The sequence below is a fragment of the Cyclopterus lumpus genome, chromosome 22 (genome assembly GCF_009769545.1).
Source record: "Cyclopterus lumpus isolate fCycLum1 chromosome 22, fCycLum1.pri, whole genome shotgun sequence".
NCBI classification, from domain to species: Eukaryota; Metazoa; Chordata; class Actinopteri; order Perciformes; family Cyclopteridae; genus Cyclopterus; species Cyclopterus lumpus.
The window spans coordinates 691,256-714,485 of NC_046987.1; the positions used below are offsets into that span (position 1 = coordinate 691,256).

Below are 23,230 nucleotides of genomic sequence, written 5' to 3' on the forward strand. Positions count from 1 at the left end.
GGCAAACTTTTTGCTTCGCTCTATTCGCGTCATTCGTGCAGCACCAAGATTTACAAGATTAAACCGAAGTTTCAATGACTTACAACAACTTCCTTGTTGTCATGACTTACAACAATGGGGGTGGGGATGTACATTAATTGTGTATCCCTCTGCAAATTGCGCAACTGTAACGCTGTCAGCCTCGTGGGGAGGGGAGGGGGAGATGCGCTCATGTTGGTGTCAGGCTGAAAATGAGGGCGACATCTGATCTATGTTAAAAAAAACGCATTTGCGGATCTAGCCACGGCAGGGGAGTCTCATAAATCCACACACACGTGAAGCAAATCACAAACAAATGCAGTGCGATTGACAAATACATACATAGAAATCCACAAACAAATAGAATCCACATAGAAATGCAGAAATCTATTCGTGTTTTTTCTTTTACATTTTTATAATCGTAATTTATTTATGTGTGCGTTGGAAAGGTATTTGTGGATCGTTCTGCGTGCATTTGTGAGTCTAATTTATTTGTAAATTGTTCTGTGCGCATTTGTAAATCTTTGTGTTTGCATTTGTAAGTCTCTCTGTGTGCATTTGCAATTATTGAGACTGATCTGACCCCATAGGTACTGAGCCAACCAACTATGATAAGAATCATGACCATAATAATTTTATTCTTAGCAAAACAAAAAGAAGGGACTAGACGTGTACATAATTATTTCACAAGCTACTTATCCCATTAATGGCAAACGTTAACTTGTCGTCTCTGGACATTTTTAACTAACTAATGTCAAACAAAAATTAAAACGGATAGAGCAACTACATGTCTTCTCTTCTCAAATGTTTTCAGAAACATATTTTAGTGACCTATTTTTGTAATTTAAGAGAGAGGATGTTGGTCAATTGAAAATATAAATCAGATTTTCACTGCAGGAACCTCACTGTTGAGGTCTATGCTCATTCAGAAACACACAATGACGGCACAGCTTTTGGGAACAATTTGTGGGTTCAGTGTTTTGCCCAAGGACATTTCAATTCAATTCAGTTTATTTTGTATAACCCAAAATCACAAATTTGCCTTAGAGGCCTTTACAATCTGTACACATACGACATCCCTGTCCCAGGACCTCAGATCTGATCAGGAAAAACAAAAATAAAAAAATAAAAAAAACCTTTCACATGGAAAAAAGAGAAGAAACCTTCAGGAGAGCAACAGAGGAGGATCCCTCTCTCCTGATTGACAGAAGCAATAGATGTCACGTGTACAGAATGAACAGCGTTACAGAGTTACATAAACACATTACATGAATATGACAGAAATGTATTAATAATTAGTAGGCATGGACCACGATCCAGATTTCCACAATCCATGAAACAGAAGGAGGAAGAGAGGAGGGGGGGGGGGGGGGGGTGAGGGGGCATCAGCAGGTCTATGGCAGGGGGCAGGGCCACAGAGGCAGGAGGCCGGCCCACCAGGCAAGAGGCATCGCACAGGAGACCAGACCAATGAGGCCAGACCTTTGAGGCAGGAGGCACAGAGAAGGAGGCAGGGCCAATTGGCATGAGGCCAGGTCTAGACCAGGGGCTGGATGCAGGGGCAAGGGGTCAGGACCCAGGACCAGCTTCAGACACAGCCAGGTCCAATGGACCCTATGAGATGTGATGTCACCCCTAACCCTGGGAAAGAAGTAGAGTTAGTAATGTGCAATGAAGAGATGTGAATTCATCCATAAGGAGAGAGAGAACAGGAGAGAGGAGCTCAGTGTATCCTAAAACGTCCCCCAGCAGCCTATAAGCCTATAGCAGCATATATAAGGACTGGACCAGGGCAAACCGGATCCAGCCCTAACTATAAGCACTATTAATTAATTTCAAATGTAATTCTTGATTTTACAGGGAGCCAGTGCAGAGCAGCTAATACAGGGGTAATGTGATCTCTTTTCTTAGTTTTTGTTAGTACACGAGCTGCAGCATCACTTTGAGACAAGAAATGCTTGGTTTTTTAAAATGATACATAGATGAAAAAATGCAGTCCATGAGATTTGCTTCACGTGGGAGTTAAAGGACAAGTCACGATCAAAGATAACTCTGAGATTCTTTACAGTGGTGTTGCATGCCAGGGCTAGTTGGGGATAGAACCGCCAACCCTCTAATTAGTGGATAACCTGCTGTACCTCCTCAGCCACAGATGATTTTAAAAAATGGCCCACCTTTTGGTTCAGGGCTACCAGTAGAAACAGAAGGCTGTCGATTTCTGAAGTAATCTGCAACTCTCATAACCTTCCTCTTGCAGATACATCCACTACGTTTTTGACCTTGGAAATGGGCCCAACCTCATCAAAGGCAAAAGTGACAGGGCATTGAATGACAACCAGTGGCATAATGTGGCCATCACCCGAGACAATAGCAACACTCACACACTGAAAGTAGATGCTACAGCCACTAGTCAGAGTATCAATGGGGCCAAGAATCTGGACCTGAAAGGTATGCAAATGACATGACTCACACATGTTACATGTTTACATCTCCTTCTGTGTACAGCATGACATTGAACTACTAATATACTGTTACTGTGCATTAAAATATGTCCATTTTATGGCAATTCTTTTTATGTTTTGGGAACATTTACCTATGAAAAATGTTTTTCTGTCAGATAATTTAAGGAATAGTTGAAAATGTTGGAAATAAGGTATTGTAAGTGGTATTGAGAGCTCATTGTATGCATCTGGTGAAGCGAGATATCCATCTTTTTAGAGAGAAAAATAACCTATTGTGTCTATCATGTCTACACCCCAGGTGATCTATTCATCGCAGGACTGGGTCCAGGCATGTATGGCAACCTCCCTAAACTGGTGGCTTCCAGAGAAGGCTACCAGGGCTGTTTGGCATCGGTGGACCTCAACGGTCGCCTGCCGGATCTCCTCAATGACGCCTTGTTTCGCAGTGGGCAGATTGAGCGTGGATGCGAAGGTACACCGTTCCAGAAATCTGAGCCTGATTTAGACTTCTACAACACAAACTTCAACTCCAGCTCCAGCAGCCCTTTCTTCCTGCTCAATGCAAACAGTAGCTCCACCGCCCTGCATCCATACGGAAGCCACTCCATTCTAATAACTGTACTTGTAGCCTCACTTACCCACTACTAGAGTCAGGCCAAACATTAAACAATCCCACGACAAGGCCACATGTTATCGGCCACATTGGTCACCCCCTGACAGTGCCGTTGCGATCACCGTCAGAGCAGTTTTTGCCAGTGCAGTGAAAATTCTGCAAGGTGCTCCATTTTGATCTCTTCTGCTTTTGTAAAGTTTCATCAAAAAGAAATGTATGTAAAATTCAAAAATTAAATTACATTACATCTAATTGACCCTTCACTAAGCCTCGTCCCCCTTAGTTATTGTTCCTATAATGTCATGCTTTGCACTGCAGCACATAAAGCAGCTTCTAATTGCTGACTTACTATGGTTATGTATATGTCTGTGCTGCGTGAAAAAGCCCAACATACAACTCCTTTAAACATGTAAAATTGAAAAGACTATGAAAGGCTATTTGAGTAAATACTCAAATATTTTTCTACTCAACAACAAAAATTGACACATTAACATACCTTTGCTAGTTATTAATGCTTTGAATCAATGCACTCAAACATATTCATGAGGAGGGTTGCGTCAATACTGTCGAACAACCTTCGTTCAGTTTCGTGGGGGGGCGGCGGAGATTCAGCAGTAGAAGAAAGCTCCATGTCCTCTCCAAGTTTAGGCGACTGTGGCTCAGTGGTGAGCAGGGTCGTCCTTCAATCAGAGGCTCCGCTAGCCCATGTCCACGTTAATGTTAAGACACTTAACCCCAAATGTCTCCTCTTGGCTGAAGCTGCTGTTACTGGAAGCGGTGCACTGATCCGCAGAGCTATACACAAGTTGGGATATATTTCTGTGAGCTGCTTTGCATGTATGAACAAATTGTCATGCTCTTTGATGGCCAGTAAGGTACATTTTCTAACTCCTAGGCCAGCTTGTTTAGTTATTAAGCATTTTGGTGTATTTGGACAGCCTGACATACTTTTTTTATTCCAAGATAGCTGTTGATTAGTTGAATCAGATCTGATTAAACTGTCTAGCTTGCTACATCAATACTAACGTTATAATTATTACTCAAATTTCAACTTCATGACACAATGAAAATGACGCAAATTGCAATACAGTATAGTTTGGCCTAGGACAATTTATCCTCTGGGGTATACTCTGGCCTGGAGGGGTATAGTATGGCCTAGGATATTTTACAACCCTGGGTATAGTTTGGCCTTCAGGACTTCAGGAAAATCTGAAAAAAAACGTTCACAGGGAATAAAGGGAACTGGGTGTAGTTTCTACTCCGACCACTAGACAGCAGCCAAGTGCTTCCAATACGATCCTTAGTTTGTGTAAACTATGCATCAACCGGTATTAGTGGGATACATAAACCACCTCGGCTGCATTAAGACCAGAGGCGGTTTGAAGCAAATTCGCGACAATCAGTGTATGAATAAAGTTTGTAGAAATGTTCATTTTAAATGTTCATTACACAAAATCTCTTCGGTGTTAGTTGCTTTAAATGGCCTTACATTAGAAACTGACTGAAAGTAGGTTGTGCGTCCAAATTTCACCAACTTTGACACTGCAGGTCCTGGGGACACCAAAAATACACCTGCATTGTGTGAAGTCGATTGGATGAACAGTTCTGGACACACACAGAGGATACACCCATGTACACACAGCCAGAGATTCATTGCTTTATAGTTAAAAGCTTAACTTTTCTGTCAAACACAAGATGGGTAGGAGCTTAGCAAATGGTCAATTACTTGGATGTAGAACAAACTAACAATGTAAATACAAAAGTCTATACATATGAATGTGCTATGGTTTAGAGCAGGCCAATACATCACAGCAGCTTTGGAAATCTTCCTCAGGCCAAACCCAGACTTAATCCATACCCTTATTTTCACAAAGCACAACTTGCCTAATTGTTTAATTTGTTTTGTGTTGATTTCTAATCGTTAATGCATATTTTAGCTACATCAAAAAGGGCTGTTGAAACATCTTGCAAGTCGTCATTCTTTTGTAGTTGTTTTTGTCATTCTCTTCAGGGTTCTGGGCGCCCACAACCTGTTGCATGGACATCATTTTCTGTACATATGATTATTCTTGCCATATCATTTAGTTGGACATTGAATGTTTTTTTTTTTTTACATTAACTTACAGAGCTCCATGTTAGACAAATATGTGTTAGTTTATGTTTCATCAAAACAGACAATAACTTTGTGTACTGTATGTCCTCCTCACTGTGACAATCTGAATATATGCACTACAAGAAAGGAATGGTTGTCTAATTTATTTTTCAAAATAAAAACTCATCAATCAGTGTTGGTCTTCTCCATGGCATTCTGTCTCATTTTTATTTGTGCTTGTGTGATTTTTTTTCTTTGCTGATGATGATCAGTTGATTTGTCATTTGACTAATAGCTATGCACGTCCTGCTTTTCATTACAAGCTTTCATCGCATACATGTCCTTGTGTTTTTTTAGCCAGTATCAAACCCCATGAATAATAGTTGAGTCTGCAATATATTATACTACCACTAGAGGGTAGTACTGCACTGTGGCATACATTTAACAGAACAGTACCAGCAGTAACATTATTAAGCTTTCCACTGTAGTTAAATCATACATTAAATCCTGAACCCTATCAGCGGATCACCGGCAGGATTTTCCTGCAGTAAATTCCAAAGTCCAATCTACTCCTCCAACTCATGAGCAATTCACTTGATCTTGAACAGCCTCTTTAACAGAGCAGCTTGCATCAGTTTACCAGGTAAGTCTCAACTCAATACATTTACCTGAGTTAAATGAGTTGATGCACACTGACCGTCGGCATTCTGTAATGATTTATGGAGCGATAAAACAACTTGTTTCGGCTTATATGGCCTTGATAAGGGTCATCATGAAACACATTACTAATAGCATTTAAACAGTGTAGGTATTGCGCATAAATCAATAAAAAAATATAAAAAACAACCCTCATTTACATTGCCATTCAAAAGTTTGGGGGTTGCTTGCTACAAAAGATTTTTGACAGGACTACTCTATATTTTGTAATTGTCTTCCATGCTTTTAGTTTGTAGAATGTCATCTTTACAAATAGATGTTATTTTGTATGAAGGGTTTGTTTTGTACGCAAGAACCAACACTTTACAATTGCGAACCATTGTTTAACAAGGGTTAGCACTATTGGAACTGGAATATTGTATATCACAGAATATTAGCTGAACATACTATGTACTGACAACACATAGTTTAACCCTCTTCAATCTAACCACTGAGTAGATTGCAAAGGTCCAGAGACAAACAGATTGATAGTCCAGTTGATCTATTGTCGGTGACGCTTTTATGGACTGGAAAACAGTCTGGGGGTTTGGGGGAAAGAATGGTTCCAACGGTATGTTCTCCTTGAGTGTACCACTGTGGGCACAACATACATTTAGTACATCCCAACATAACATTGTACATATATACAAAAGTCAGGATTCACATACAGTAAGAGTAATACAAAGAATACCCTTAACACTTGAAATACAGCTGCAAGGTGGTCCTAGGAGACACAATCATTGGGATTCTGGAAAAGGTCATTTGAGCCACCCTTCTAGGTTCAGTACCACCTTTCAAAAAGACATCACTAACGTGAAAAAAACTTCTTTGTTACATTTTCAACATTTACTATTAAGACCATTTAGAACAAGTTTCAGGGGTGTAAAATAATATCTTTGTAAAATGTTCTAATGAATAAACTTGCATCCCTTGTTGCCCAGCTTACATGTGATATATTCTCTTACCATACATCTTCCCATATGTTATTGCCAAGATCCTTTTGCCATATCAGTCTCAGGCCTTCAAACATTTGAGTGTTTCTATAAAATATTGAGGCAGAGTGTAATGTACGGGAAGCATTTAGAAACTCTAAATCGTATACATATTACTTCTCTTCTCTTTTCAGTTCAAACACTGACCCCGTGTTCCAGTTTCCTCAACTGTACATACTTCCAGATATCCCCCTTCTCATTTACATTAAATCGTTCTTTAAGGTCCTTGAGTGATCAAAATGAGCCATATCTGAAGAGGTCTTTGACAACATGTGTTCCTTTTACCAACCATAGTACTTTTCTCCCTAAACAGATGAGAGGGTTGTTCTAAATGGAGGACCAGCTTTTTTTGTATTGAGAAATCCCCAGAATATTGTGTACCCTTCCCCATGCCAATTGAGAGTTGTAAAATTAGATTTATTTTTCCGTTGGTGATGATAAATGCATTTATTTACTAAGATGGTGCTGCAAGTATCCCCTCCATTTTTACGGACGCAGGTTTAGATTAATAATTGTTCCAGTGCCGTATTAGCTTATTTATTTCAAAGGCTATATTATATAATTCCATATTTGGAAGAGCCAATCTCCACACACATAGCCCACAAATAATCAAGAATCAGTCATGAGGGGCTGGGTGTAGGTGAAAGATTTGCTATCAGAGCTCTAAACCAAAGTAGTGTTCCTTTAAAGTAGGCTCTGGGTTCACTTCACTCATGTAATGATTATGGTTATGTATTACACACAGTTCTCTCTCTCTCTCTGTATGTTTCTTGGGATGGCTGGATTTCTACAGGTCCCAGCACCACCTGTCAGGAGGACTCCTGTGCCAACATGGGTATTTGTATCCAGCAGTGGGAGAACTACACCTGTGACTGCTCCATGACCTCCTACACTGGAACACAGTGCAATGACCGTGAGTACTGATCTTACTATTACATATCTATATCTAAATGTTACACAGGTGAGACAGAGAGTGGACGAAATCCCAAAGACTGCACATTCACTCCGAAGCGTTAACTCACATTAATTCATCCATCCATTATCCTAGCTGCTTATCTTATTCAGGGTTGCAGGGTCTATGTCTCCAGCAGATACCTGTGAATATTTACACCTATTTATATATATATTCATGAGGTTAAATGATAATAACAATAAAGCTGTAAGTTTTGTGGCAAATGAAGAGATAGAGAGACAGGATTCGGGTTCGGGCAACAGGCGTTTATTGCTTGCCCAAAGCCAGAATCCCTAAGTCTGAATTATGTACCTCCCTTCACGCCACTTTACACCAATCAGATTCTAGCACGTTGACCCGAAAACATCTGTTATTGTTTACTCGCGTATCATGTACTTTACCACATCCTTCTCGGTACTTGTTCATGTCAAGTTGACTTCTTGGCTGGTCATTGAATGTCTTTGGTAAGTCACATCATGATTGTACAATGGATCTGGCTCCAGTTCAATTGTTTCAAATGACAGTTCCCATGTTTCGTTCTTAATATTTTATTATTGTACTGTCTGTGCACACATTTCATAAGGTCACATGATGCTTTTTATTTAACACAAGTAGCATTGGTCGGGCCCTTGCACTGTTGCGCACGTCGAGGTTACTTCCTTGACGCCGGTTGATGCGACATGGATATTGCTTCAATTCAATTCAATTCAATTCACTTTATTTTGTGTAGCCAGGAGGGCACACAACACCATCAGGGACAGAACACCCCCCCCCCCCTCCCCCCCTCCAATAACTAGTTTCTACCTGCAGGCCATCAGGTTGGCTCCCTCAACATGCATACATAGTGCACCTTAGACACTCAGTGAAACTGATTGTGCAATACTGTTCTCACATTTCTGTGCCTTGTTATTTTTTAATTATATTTTCTTATACTATTAGCATATAAATCTTTTTGTATTGCTAATTTAAATTATATTTTTGCCTTAAACTTTAAGTTATTGTAATACTGTGTGGAAGCAGGACCGAGCAAATTAAGTGTTTTATTGTACGAATTAACTGTCTGTTAACTGTACATATGACATGGCATGATATTCCCTTAGTGCACCGTAGAACATTTTTTAAAAGATTTTTTAATCATGGCCAAAAAAAAACATATTGCTGCTTTGATCATATCAGATCCCGGCTTCGCTTGTCCATGTCAATGTGTACTTGGGAAAGACCCAAATTGCTCTTGCGTGTGTGAATGGTTAGTTAGGGTCCTGATGCGCAGGTGGCACCTGCTCCTCCCATCAGTGTATGAATGGCTGTGAATGGGTGAATGATGACATGTAGTGTTAAAGCGTTTTGAGTTGTCAGAAGACCTAGGTAAAGTCCATTTACCTATCTAAAGACAGTACGGAAGCGCTAAAAAATATGATGAAGTTAAATAGGAGGTCTCCTATGCCATGCTGTATCTGGACAGAAGATCTCAGCGAATAACAATAATTCTTATTTTGGTGATTCTGTGATCAAAAGTACCACACTACAGTTTTATAACACTACTGAGGCCTGAACATCTCAGGTTTACTCTTTATTTATCCTAAGAACTTGCAGGGCCTTATGACATAATTGTGAACGTTAGGGTTGGTAAGGTAACTTTAAGTTACTTTATATGGGAATGTGGGATATGTGTATTGTGATATTAGAGCAGGGCATAGGACATACAATTGAACCATTAATATGACAAGAACACTTAAGATAGTTACCTGGAATATTAAGGGGGCTGAAGGTGTCAAAGTTGGAAGGAAATTACTGATGCATCCAACACAAATAAAAACAGGCATTAGTCTCCTGCAAGATACACAAATAAAAAAAGCCGCAGAGGGACATTTTCTTCTAATAAACAAGGGGTTATCTTCTTGATACGCAAACATGTCATTGTCAAGGTGTATGAATTGATTCAAAGGGGATATTGGTAGTGGTTGACTTAGACCTAATGGTAAGAAAGCGCTCATTGGTAAATACATATGCATACGATTCCATTTCAGAGGAACTTGGTCTGGTGAATGTGTGGAGGCTTTTACACCCTGAAGAGAGGCAATATACTTTTCTCAGGAAGAAAGAGCAGGGAGCTTATTGGCTTAGAAATAATAATGCTAATCTAGGGGGGAAATCTGGAGAATAGCTCATTAGTTCTGTAACATTCATGCACGCTAGTCCACATGCTATATAAATGCGAAATTGTACATGACTCCTGGTCAGCTATTGATAGATGTGTTATTTATAGATGTGTTATTTATTTAGGGTCCAGCATTATGCATGTTGGGTATCTTACCAATGGAGACTAACCTGTCTTCACAATTGTGTTCTTGGCTGAAACATGCCCGATAACCGGATCAGACTGAGGCATTGGAAGGCTAAAGTGAAAATCAACTTCAAAGAACTGAGAGATAAGCTAGCCAGGATAGCTTCTTTTGAGCAACTCATCCACTGAGTGAATACTAGTTGTTCCCTGTCCCTGTCTTGAAGTAATAGGTACATGGCATGACAACTGGCATGTGTGTGTCCCCTTCTTGTTCTCTGTATTTTTACAGAGAACAGATGTCTAACACAATTACATAATCGTTGATGCTCAATTAATATGAGGTTTAATATTGACGTGTTATTGTGTTAGACACTGTTGTCACGACCCGGCTCAAAGGCAGCAACAAATAGGGAGACAAATGAGCGGCCTGCTAACAAAAGCTATTTATTTTTAACAACACAAGTCAAACCAACTGAAGTGGAGGTATCAGTTATCAGTAGTGCAGTGCATGTATGGGTATGTGGCAGTGTGCACTAAGATACAACGCAAAAGATCGCAACACACCGGATGTCCTCCCCCAGCGAGAGCGAGCCCAATGCAGAGGGCCTTTTTATGGCCAGGCCACTCCGGCTCAGGTGTGGCTCATCCCGGCTGACGACACGCCAATCAGCACCTGTAACAGAGAACTGAGGCAGTGACATCTCGCGCATGGGAGGTGGGTCGTCACACTGTCAAGAGGAATCTGCTGGTCCTTTTTTTATTTCTATTTTATTTTATAAAAAGCAAATCTGTATGTCTCAGCATTTAATAAGATCAAACAACAAGAACAAATGTGTACATAGTGTATTACTGTTGGATCAATTAGTCCAAAATGTATCTGCAACTTTTGATAATCAATTATTGTTTTAGCAACTACTTCAAGCAAGAATGTTCCACTCCACTCCATTTAGATTATTTGCTGCTTGACCATGCTTAACTCTTTGGTTTTGGGAACTTTTGTTTTTGTGAATAGATTTTTTGTAATCTTATAACACTTATAATTTATAACAATATTGCAAATATTGGAAAGTTAATTAGTAATTAAAATAATCCTTAGTTGCAAACCCTACAACTAACTTGGACTAGCTAATTTGAAGAATTGCCACCCAAACTACATCAAACATAAAAATGTAGGAAAGAACAAACATTTAATTCATTAACCTCTCCCTCTTTCCATGTAAGGACATTTGACAAATTAATTCACTTAACAATCAACCTCTCTTGACAATTCAATAGAATGCATCGCAAAACCAAATGTTATTCCGAAGAACAGTCAGAATTAACTGAGTAGTTCCTCTCTACTCAGTCTTTGTGTTGATCTAATTTGCCATCACAAGGACATTCCAATGCTCTTATTTTTGCTCTATCACTGCCACCAATGCGAGGGCTGTCATATTCATTTAATGTGTTTATGTAACTCTGTAATGCTGTTCATTCTGTACACATGACATCTATTCATCCGTTTCTTCCCTGTTTTCCCTGTGAAAGGTTATTTTTGGGAGTTTCTCCTGATCCGATGTGAGGTCCTGGGACAGGGACACGCAGCATAAGTGTTGGGAAAATGTATCGGCTAATTTTAAGTGCCTCATCACCACAATCAATCCGATTATATTTCTTTAAATGTGCCTGCTGGCAGTTGGCTTAATGGAATGCATCATCCAATGAGATCTAAAATAATAACTCTTTCAGAACAAGTAGATAATATATATGTGTATATACAGTACGTGTATGTGGAGATGACCATATAGAACTAGGAGTTTGAATATGTGTGTGCAAATCTGTGTACGGGCGGATCAGTATGTATGTATTATTCATAATCAGAAATTCAATCAATAGAAGCAGTGATAAGAAATTGTGTGTGATTCTCTCTATTCTTCTCATGAGTCCACCTTAATCATTTTCTACAATATTCTGGAGTTGTGGACAGAGCCTCAATATTTGTTATGAGGCAGGTGGAGTCACAGATCATCTAAAAACCCTTTCAGGGGAAAAAAGGGAAGAAACCTTCAGGAGAGCAACAGAGGAGGATCCCTCTCCCCGGATGGACAGAAGCAATAGATGTCATGTGTACAGAATGAACAGCATTACAGAGTTACATAAACACATTCAATTAATTATTAATGTATTAATTCATAGCAATTTAATTTGAGGAAAATGATGTCATAAGTACCTGCATATTAATGCTGTGAAAGCCTTTTTCGATTTTCAAAATCTGCCTCGTTTGGGCCAGAGGGCGATTTGATGGCTTGATAAAGTCTGTAAATAATTGATTCCTTGTAGGCAGAATGGATAGCGCTCGTATAGGAAGTCATCATGACGTGATAAGAACTCTCTCCCTATGAAACGTTAATCTAACTAATATCACTCCTTCATCAATGGGATCTATGAGGAAGGGAGCTGCCAGCTTATTCAGCTAACTTAAGTTAGCCTGCGCTAGAGAAGGTTCAAGTTTTTGGAAGTGTTGCTATGGTGATTTTGCCAAACATGCTTCGTTGAACCGAAAAGCCTGATTTATGTAATCTTATCCTGAAAATTATCCAGCTAACTATGTTAGCCAGGTACGAGGAATAGGGCCCAGAAGGGATCACTGAGGATGCTTGACTGAGGATAGATAAGACCATCTTACATGGAAGTAAGTTGGCAAATCAAGTCTCCCACCTGTAGCAAGGATGTATATATATATATATATATATATATATATATATATATATATATATATATATATATATATATATATATATGAGCGTAAATAATAATTAGCTCAGGATATATTTATTGAGTGCACATTTTATTTATTATTATTATTTATTATTTATTTTTAATTATTATTCTTGGTAAAACATTTGAAACCTTTAATGTAGCAACAATTGGGTCAAAAGTTAAATTCCAGTATAGAATGTCCACAGTATATAAACATAGAACTGAATGAAATGGCCCTATTTTATTATTGAAATAAGAAATGTGGAGGAACGTGTTCCTGTTTCATGCAGTGCACAGTACACATTGCAGCGCGGTGCAATGCTGAGCCCTGTTCTTGTGTGGCTCTGTTGTTGTTCCTGTGCACAGATGGCGAGTCATGTTGATATTACTACCATCTGAAAGGTACGTGGGTGGTAAACATGGAAGCCTTCTGTCCTGTATGTCCATGTATTTGAGTGTATGAAAGCATATACCTCAACGCAGTGAAGCTCTCTTGTAGTTACAAAAGCACACAATTACAATGATACACAAATGTCAACGCTTTTATGGATTTTCTAAGTATTCAGCAGTGTGTGTGCATTGTTTAAAACAAACTAAACAAGAGGCATAATCAAGCACACCTTTCATACTGAAGAAAGGAGACAAACACACAGGAGGGGAGACAGAGAACTGAGACGAGAGAAGAGGCCACATTTCCTCAAGGACACAGATCTAAACATCCAAGGTAGGCAGGAGAGAAAGAGAGAGGTCACAGGACAGATGATGGTCCAGCAGAGTGAAGAGAGAGGACAGGGAGGAGAAACTAAAGAGACACGCAGCTGCTTGTGGGACAACAAACAAACAGAGAGTTGCAGTGTTTTTATAAAGTGTACAGTATTCTTGTCTCCCGGATAAACATGAACTATAGTACTAGGCTTAATGATCAAGTGAGACTAAGACCAACCGACTGAGACCTATCCGCCCGCCAAAAGGATCATGGTGATAGATAGAAGGTCTGAAGTAATCAAAGATAAAAGCAAACTTATTTTTCAAAGCAAAGCTTGAAAAAATAATGGAAATAAATGCCTGATAAGATTGTTTTAGACTGAAATCCTGTGGTTATGAAAAATCCTGGTTATTTGTAATCAGTCTAAAAAGTATGTATGTTAACAACCTGTTTAGTATTGCTCTTGAGTTAGGTTTGGTTGGGAAGCTGTGGCTCGGAGATATAGCAGGTTGTCTTCCAAAGATTGGCTGCTCCAGCCCCCGGATCAGGTGGCACCCTGTATGAAAGCCACATGAGTGTATGAAAGTGTGTGAAGGGGGGAAAGTTGACATGTAGTATACATCACTGTTAATGGTCCAACCAAATACAAATGCAAATGCAAATCCATTTACCATTTGGCCTCCAGGTCCAAAATGCTACAGGATGATTGGACATTGAAAGTTTAACTATTATTTATATTATTATAATAATATTCCATATATCTTTGGTGTTGTGATATATGCTATTATTGTATTAATTTATTTTCTGTACCTGTTACAGCACCTTACCACTACATGACATAATAACAATAGTTCAGAGTTGAGCGGCTTATTTATTTTACTCCTCCTCTGTTCAGCTGGGACGACGTACATCTTTGGCAAAGGAGGAGGCCTCATTTCATACAAGTGGCCAGCTAACGAGAGACCGAGCACCAGGACGGACAGGCTGACTGTCGGCTTCAGCACCTCCCTGAAAGATGGCATCCTGGTCAGGGTTGAAAGTGCGCCTGGTCTGGGGGACTATTTAATGCTGCACATTGTAAGTTCTCACACTACTTGTCTCACTGTTATGTTTGGTAGTGTCTCCGCTTTCCTTAGTTTTTTATTGTGTGCTGCAGGCGTCAGTTGACACAAGGATGAATGAATGGACTGAAAGGATGGAGTTTCACTGCCATATATTCTGAGCACAGAGAAGTAGTTAAGGAAGAACAACATGTTTTGAATTTACTGAATTATTTCATCAACAGCTCTTCATTATGTAGTTAGTTACATCCTGCTTTTTGTTAATTGCATTTTTTAATAATCTCGGGGCTGAAACATAGAGACAGACAACCATTCACACCTAGAACAATTTAAAGTAATCAATGAACCCACACTAACACCGTGAAAACATGCAAACGCAATACAATCTGGGAATCAAAACCCAGGACCTCCTGCTGTGAGGCAACAGTGCTAGCCACCACATCACCGTTCAGCCCCAGTTTAAGTGACATAGATGACCAATTGTGTTTTCTCATTTCAGCAACAAGGCAAAATTGGAGTGACATTCAACATTGGCACAGTGGATATCAGCGTTCAAGAGAGCAGTACCCCAGTGAATGATGGGAAGTATCATGTTGTTCGCTTCACCAGGAATGGTGGCAATGCTACACTACAGGTGGATAACTGGTCAATAAATGAGCACTTCCCAACAGGTACAAACTTAATCAATCAATCATCTATATGTTACATCTTTACTGTACAGCATGTTGGCTATCCTAATTGTTAGCAAGTCAACAACAAGTGTGTCAATATATGATATATGTGATATACGAGAAGACAATGGAATCAAGTCACTAAACAGTTGAGAAGGTCAATGGGTTACATCTGCTTCAAACAGACATTTACATTCTCTGTTCAACTGCTTATGTTCTCACTTTGTATGCAACTAGTGCTTCTAAGCTTCTAAACAGTGCTATAAATGAATTCACCCATGATCTAAGTCTATCTGCCAGTGCAGTATAAGGAAGGGAAAAAAGACCTACAAAAACCCTGTCCATACAGGCTTATGTTCAGGCTTTAACTTTTTGGTACTCTTCTTTTTCTAAACTATACCACTCAGATTTGCAACTGTTTGAGGAGTTATTAGTCCTTTTTTGCGTCACGGACCGGTTTCATACAAGTGGGCGATAAATATGAGGTAACAATTATGACGTAATTTGCAATCTCCCGCAGTTGATCTTCTTCTGGCACGGACAGGCTCGATACACCCGGTTTGTTCACAAATGTTTTCGCAGAGGGCTTTACATCTATACACTTATGACATCCCCTGTCCTGGGTCTTAAGAGAGTTTTTTTTCTCCCCCCCAAAAAAACGGGGAGAAAAAATAAAGAAAACCTTCAGGAGAGCAACAGAGGAGGATCCCTCTCCCCGGATGGACAGATGCAATAGATGTCATGTGTACAGAATGAATAGCATTACAGAAAAACAAGGGGATGGGTATATTTAGACTAGTTGTGCAGATAAGTTATTGGGGTCGTTAACAACTCAACTAACATATTATAAAATGATAACAACTTGAATTGATTTAATTTATTACATAATTGGGCTTATTAACACAGGAATCCTGTGTGTAGGACAAATTAGTTGTGTAGTTTTGTCTCAAAGAGATGGAGCTTCACACCGAATGCTTTCATGTGTGCGTAACGTTGTGGTAGAAGCTGGTCTTTGCCTTGCAGGCTCTTGTTCAGTGTGATGAGATGATGAAAAAGATTAAATAGAACGGCCAGGTCTGCCAACAATCAAGGGTCACTCGGTTCATAAAAAGGTCCTTCTCTTTCAAAAACTGGTCAATTTCTGATCTCAGGGAATGTTAAACCCGCTGCAGCACGGAGACTGAGCCAGCGCACCGATAGAGGAGGTCCCCGTATTCAGCATCAACATCAGAGAGGAACGCTTGAAATGATCTGTGGTGGAGCCCACGTGCTTGAATTATGTTAACAGTTATAACAACTGTGTTCATCACGTCGCCAAGCTGGACGGTCTTGGTGGACAGGGCTTCTCAGTGCATTTGACCAGCCTCACCTCCATTCTCTCGCACCTTGGCGAACAAGAGAGGCCATTCCTTTCCGCTCGCCGGTCATAGCTGGAGCCCCATCGGTTGTAACTCCACACAGCTTGAAGTCCCATTATCATCTTGTGGATTGCATCTGACACAGCTTCAACATGTCTTTCCCCATTGTTGTGCCCTTGAGGCTCCTCAGATCAAGCAGCACCAGTAATGCAAAAGGTATCGCCAACTCCCCGCGAAAACATTAACAGTTGAGCGGTGTCTGTGCTCTCGTCACACACATCCGGTAGAAATCAAAAGCACATACACAAGCTTTATCTGACACCCAATGCTTTAGGTTAGCTGACAAGTCTTCGATCCGCCGCACAACTGTGTTATTGGATGTGCTCACGTTGTTGAACTCCAGCATCTTTTCTGGACACATTATTCCTGCGACTTTAGTGAAGCGCTGTTTTATGAGGTTGCCGTCGTTGAAAGTTTTCCCATGTCACGCTACGAGTTTAGCGAACTTGTAGTTGGCTAGTGTGGCTGTTTCCTGTGTTTGTTCGGACGGCAAAAATACCATTGTTGAGCTAGCAACTAATAATAATAATAATAATAGCAGTCAAGATAAAACCCGGATTTAGTTAGCTTTACTTATATGGTACTATGAGCTCTCTAGTGGGGTAATATGGTAATTCTAAGCTCTCTAGTGGAGTAATATGATACTATAAGCTCCTTAAGATATGATGGTGCCTCACTAATTAAGGCAATACATGGCAATATAACAACAGAAAGCCATCAGTAAGGCCAAACAAAAGCAGGACAACATTGGGATAACATTAGAAACATATCAAGCAGGACAATAGATACAACAATAAACATATTAATACAATAAACAAAAAACAAAATAAACTGCAATAAGAACAATCAAAACATTATATAGAATATAATCAACTAAAAGCAGTAAAAATCACATGAAAGCCAGTTTGTAAAAACGTTGTTTTAAGAAGTTATTTAAAATAGATAACTGTTTCTGCCTTATATCCTGAGGCAGGTCATTCCAAAGCTGATTCCCTCATGGTCAAAGTGCATCCATCTTTAGTTCAGAGTCTCAACTTTGGAACAGCCAGAAGGACCCAACCCAAGGGTCTAAGGATGCGAACTGGCTCACATGGTGTAAACGTTGCCGCTATATAGCAATTGGTTGGACCCAGACGTACTTATAAAGTGATCAGTACTGTCTTGAAATCAATTCTAAAACGAGAAGGGAGCCAGGATTTGGGTGATGTGATGTCAACTGTCAACGGTGAGGTGAGTGCAGGACAGGTGACACTGAGCAGAGCAGTGCAGAACATAAAAGACAGGAAGTAAAACCAAACATGCACATTGTCGTCAATTTTGACTTTATTATACTGTGATATGAAATTAATTAAGTACTCAGCTAACTCTTGGAAAAAAATACTGATTGACCTGGGCACTGTATGAAAGCATTCATGAAGAGGATGAATTTTTTTGTAATTGGATGCGAGGGTCCAATGACAGAGGATGTCATATACTGTTCAGATTTTAAAGCAGATTATGATATATGATATTGGGCTATACAAACAAAATGTAAGTTTTCATGGTTATGGAAACATCATTGATAAATGATTTTGTGAGGAAGAAGGGACGAGGAGATGTGTGTGTAGACTGCCTAGATTGATCGAGCGACGAGCCGTAGCATCAATGCTGGCTGTGACGGGATGGTCCACAGCCAGAGGGGTCCAAGCAGTGTGGAGTTTGGACTACAGGGGCATTGCCGGGGTGGACCTTAGCCTTATCCAGCAAGATTGTGTAGCTGCGCACCACTTCTGCTTACGACAGCTGTTTCAATGGATTGGCCCATCACCTAATTATGAAGTGCAGCACTGTTGATAGACTGGTAGTGAAGCTTTTCCACCCAGCAGTTTCATGGAACCGGGGTCTTTTTGCAATTCTGGAAACTTGAGGCAATGTTTCCCTCAACAAACACTGGGCTCCTTTTCACCTTGCAAAGCCCCATCCTACTCGATCGCTCACCTCAATGCTTTGCGTAGTCAGTGTACCACTTTGCCAATGATTACAAGGACAAGGAGGTTTTCCTGACATAATCAGGCTGCATTGCGATATCAAGTTGAAAGTGTTTAGAAACTGGTGCAGGGTGATCCTGTTGTTTCTTCAGCATTTATTTTGCCAAAGACAGGCCTATCTGGCAGCAATTTCTACTGTACATGGGAAATATGATGGTTTGACCATAGGTCATCCCCTGACATTGCCATTTTTAAAACAGAACACGGAGCAACCTCTTTCACCCACCGTAGATCTTCAAATTGTTCACAGGTCTCTTTGTCCGCCTTCTCTTTGAGCTTCTGTCCAGTCGTGTGTGTGGTATCTCTATTAGATTAAGTTTGGCTGTTGCTTGAGCAAAGCGACTGAGTGAGCTGAATGCTAGGGGTTGCATTGTTTCTCTGGTTTGGGGACAGGGACTAAGTCGTCCATGTCCTACCAGTATCCTTTCAGCATATGTTTCCGGCAAGGAAGGTTGTCTCCGGACATCAGATGTTTTTTTTCTTTTCCATTAAATACATATAGTATAATGGACATATACATTTGCAATTACTAAAGAGCACATTTAAACTTAAAGAAACATTACAATGCATGACAACATTTATAATGCGGGATTGAACACACACACTGCCAAATACTAAATTAAGTATTGTGTAGCATTGCAGTGGAAGTGGGAAAAAACTGTTGTCAAGTTAAACTTTTTTGCTGTATCAACCAAGGGTATGATGTAAAACAATTTGGTGTTGTTTGGAATGGTGAAATATAAAAATTGTGTCTGCTTCATGAATTTAATAATAATATGGTTTTGTTCTATTATTTTGTATCTTTTTTGTTAACAAATAGGGAGAAATTAGTTATGCTTTACTAAAACAAGTGTAATTAAAAATGTAATCTTCAGCTAAAATCATTTAAACATATTGTAAATATTAGAGGGAAATAGATATTTGCTCACAGTGACGTGATGGTGATGATCAATAAAAGTCTTTATAAATGTTTTTTAAACTTTAAAGGGAACAGTGACATTGAACGCTATCAAATGGCCAATAAGAAAATTCCTTTCAAATACGCCAGACCAGTAGAAGAGTGGCTGCAAGAGAAAGGTAATTTCTAACAAAAGTGTTTCTATGCTTATGTGTGTTCACTATACTGATGTGATGTGAAAAAAACCTTATCTGCACTATGATGAAAAGAATACATTCAGGCTTTTTAGACATTAGTTTTTTGTTTTTTTCTGTGATACTTCAACCCTGATGATACCACATTAATGCTGGTCATACATATTCATATACACTTTCTTTTGAAGTTGTCAGAGCAAATTCATGCTTTCCATTTCTAATGGTACCATTGAACTGAGACAGTATGAACATAAATGTAAACACATGCATATGGAACTTCAGGTGGGCTAAAACTACCTAAGGAACTAAATAACTATAAAACCAATAACTAGTCAAATAATTTAATACATAATAAAAATGAATTAATTAAAGTAATTTAGTTTAGAAGACATTTTTCATTATTATGAAATGTTTTCAAAAATATTTTTGGAGCCACTGGCTACAGGACAGATATGTTGCTGTAGACCCTGAGGGTCCTATTGTTAATAACATAGTCTGTGAGCATCTAAAAGGACCAGTGTGTTGGATTTTGTGGCATCAAGCAGTTAGGTTGCAGAAATACATCCTGTCATGGAAAAATGACCCACTCCCTATATAGATACGAAAGGCCTATTTTAAGCTAAAGAACAAACTAAGTTTCTTTACTTCAGGTTCTAATTAATATATTGGTTGGAGTGTTTACTTAATTAATTAACATTTTAAGCATAATTCCATTATTTACTGCAAGTATTGAGTTTGCTCTAGTTTATACAATCACACAGTTGTCAGCAAAGTGATATTGCAACAGATTCTCAGTTCAATGTAAAAATAGCATATTTTGAAGTACTGCTTGCGCTGGCCGTCTTTTTGTAAATGAATCGTGCAGCTAAAATATTTGAAGGTGCTTTTCTCTGTTGAAAATATCTTACATCTGGATGTCTCTTCTAGGACGGCAGCTAACAATTTTCAACACTCAAGCAACAGTCGCAATTGGTGGTAGTGATCAAGGCCGGCCCTTTCAGGGTCAACTGTCTGGCCTTTATTACAATGGCCTCAAAGTGTTGAACATGGCTGCTGGGGGCAACCCCAACATCAAGATTAATGGAAGTGTGAGGTTGGTAGGGGATGTGCCCAGTGGAGCAGGCTCAGCCAGGACCAAAGCCATTTCTCCAGAGATGTCCACTACCTTCATTGAGACTACTACCATGATGTCCACCACTACCACACGGAAACACAGATCCTCCTCAACTGTACAGGTAAGGATAGACTTCTATAATAACTATACATATAAGGAACAGATGACATACTCATATTATCCACTGAAAAATAACTATATCAACAATTAAGGCAACCCAAAGGCTGAAAAATAATTAAACAAAAATATAATGATGTACTAATATACTGTAGGACATGTAATACCTATTTACTCGATTCCCTTAATTATCATAAACCCGACAGACGCATGTGATTTGAGTGCATTCTTGTTAGTGCTACACATTGAATATGCAATCTAATAGGATAATAGTCAGAATTTTAAACTGGCCTGCTTGAAGTTGATTGGAGAATTGTGAAAAAGCAATGAGGAATGTCATGTACCAACCAAATAAAGTGTGTGGGAAATAATATATTGATTGAATACTGGAAACAGATATCAGCTGTCTGTGACAACTACATAAAAAACACTGACAACATCCACTGGGAAGAGGTCAAAAGTCATAGACCAAACCAGCATACAATCCAGAAGGACATTCTACCATCTCCACCAATATATGACCACCTATTGTCATGTTATTAGTACTTTGATAACTCTGTAAACATATCAAGAGGGAGACTGCGAGACACAGATGAGTTAAGAATTTTTTGTCAAACTACTGTTTCCAAGGTCAAATTAACTTTCTTGCTCACATTCTAACTCCTTTTGTATACTTTCCTTGTCTTTTTGTGTCTTCTTTGTTATTTGCTGGTGGCTATTTTTGGTATCTCTGCTGGGGCTGTGACCTCTGATGACCACATTCAGCCCATGAAGCATACAACAGAAGACATTGTGTCATCTGCAGAGTGTTCGAGTGATGATGAAGATCTGGAGGAGTGTGAAACTAGCCATGCAGGTGGGCTAGGTTAGTTTGCATTTGCTTGCTTTTTATGTGCTTTCATTCATCTGCACCAGAGGATCACAGTATCCTCAAAGCATCACACCCCCATGGTTAAACAAAGTGTAACTTCATAAAACAGCCAACGTTGGAACAGTACACATAGCTGCATTCTTGTATTGGGTAATCCCAATACAAGGAAAGCTGAGTTATGAAATGAAAGTTCAAATTGAAATTGAAAAAAGAAAAAGTCAGATAAAATGTATTTGGTTTAATTCTCTAACCCAGAAAGCCATTATTAGCATGAGCTACACTTGCACATGGGATCTTCTATAGTGGTTAACATGGTCACTAACATGCATACAAATTGTGCCTGCTGAGAGGAATAAAAAGGATTACAAATGTGCAAAATTTGTATGAGGGTGAATCATGTTCTCTGCACTGATGGTGAAAAATGTAGTCCATCATGTTTGAGTCCACTGCTCCTCCCATTCATAGCTGTGCTGATTTAATTTTGAAACAATACATGTCCTTCATTTTCAATTGGTTTTCAACTAAAATGCAACGTGTTGTATAGACTACAGTAATATTTTATTTGCATTTGTGTTTTTCCATTTTGGCTTACTTTGGTACTTAGATATCATTGAATTTCTGTGTATTCTGTCAGTTTTTTCTTTTTTTGGATCATACCTTTGCTTTTGGGTGTACTCGTTATTCTGTCTTTTTTGTATCTAAATATAGAAATTCAGAAATGTCTAAGCTTTGGGATAGCTTAGAGAATCAGTTTGAAAGAATTTGGGAATATCTGCAAATAAATTTTATTATTTTGCAAATAAATAGTTGGTTGAAAATGAGATTGGGTGAGATTTTGCTGTCAAGTATAAACACCAGGGTCCTATTTCTCGTACGTGGCTCAACAAAGTCGAGCAAATGTCCTATTAATGAGCTAAAATTAACAAGATGATTGACATCAGGCTATCCCGGTTTCTCAAAGGCTGATCCGCCCTCAAACCATATCGTTAATTTGAGCCAGACGTCAGTTTACAGGATAGGTGTGCGTGCCCATCCGACTTCAAAAGGGGGAAGCGTCGATCACAGAAAACATGATTTACTAACAGCAAAAAGGCAAATAAACTCAAAGGAAGAGCCTCTTTTTCTCAGCTGACGAGCAGAAGATGATCATGATCGTATATGAGGAATTCCAGACCATAATCATGGCAAAATCTAATCAATTCTCTCACTTCACTCGTGCTTGAGAGGGGGCTTGGCTTATCTCCATGGAAACATTTATAACTTCCGCCATTCACCATGGATTAAAAAATAACCACTATTTCTGCT

General features: G+C 39.3%; 1 protein-coding gene across 18 annotated transcripts in view; it reads left to right on the forward strand.

The window, feature by feature from the left end:
• nrxn3a (neurexin 3a) overlaps positions 1 to 23,230 on the forward strand; it is a 140,520-nt gene that overhangs the window by 101,209 nt on the left and 16,081 nt on the right. For 4 of the 18 annotated variants that reach the window (XM_034525301.1, XM_034525290.1, XM_034525298.1 and 1 more), the window contains 8 exons: positions 2,276 to 2,466; positions 2,779 to 2,952; positions 7,667 to 7,786; positions 14,450 to 14,631; positions 15,115 to 15,286; positions 19,719 to 19,808; positions 20,751 to 21,058; positions 21,829 to 21,910. In XM_034525301.1, the coding sequence (XP_034381192.1) occupies positions 2,276 to 2,466; positions 2,779 to 2,952; positions 7,667 to 7,786; positions 14,450 to 14,631; positions 15,115 to 15,286; positions 19,719 to 19,808; positions 20,751 to 21,058; positions 21,829 to 21,910 (1,319 nt within the window). Of the gene's footprint in view, positions 1 to 2,275; positions 2,467 to 2,778; positions 2,953 to 7,666; positions 7,787 to 14,449; positions 14,632 to 15,114; positions 15,287 to 19,718; positions 19,809 to 20,750; positions 21,059 to 21,819; positions 21,920 to 23,230 lie in introns of all 18 variants that reach the window. The other 14 variants (XM_034525292.1, XM_034525294.1, XM_034525293.1 and 11 more) reach the window with 5 other exon arrangements.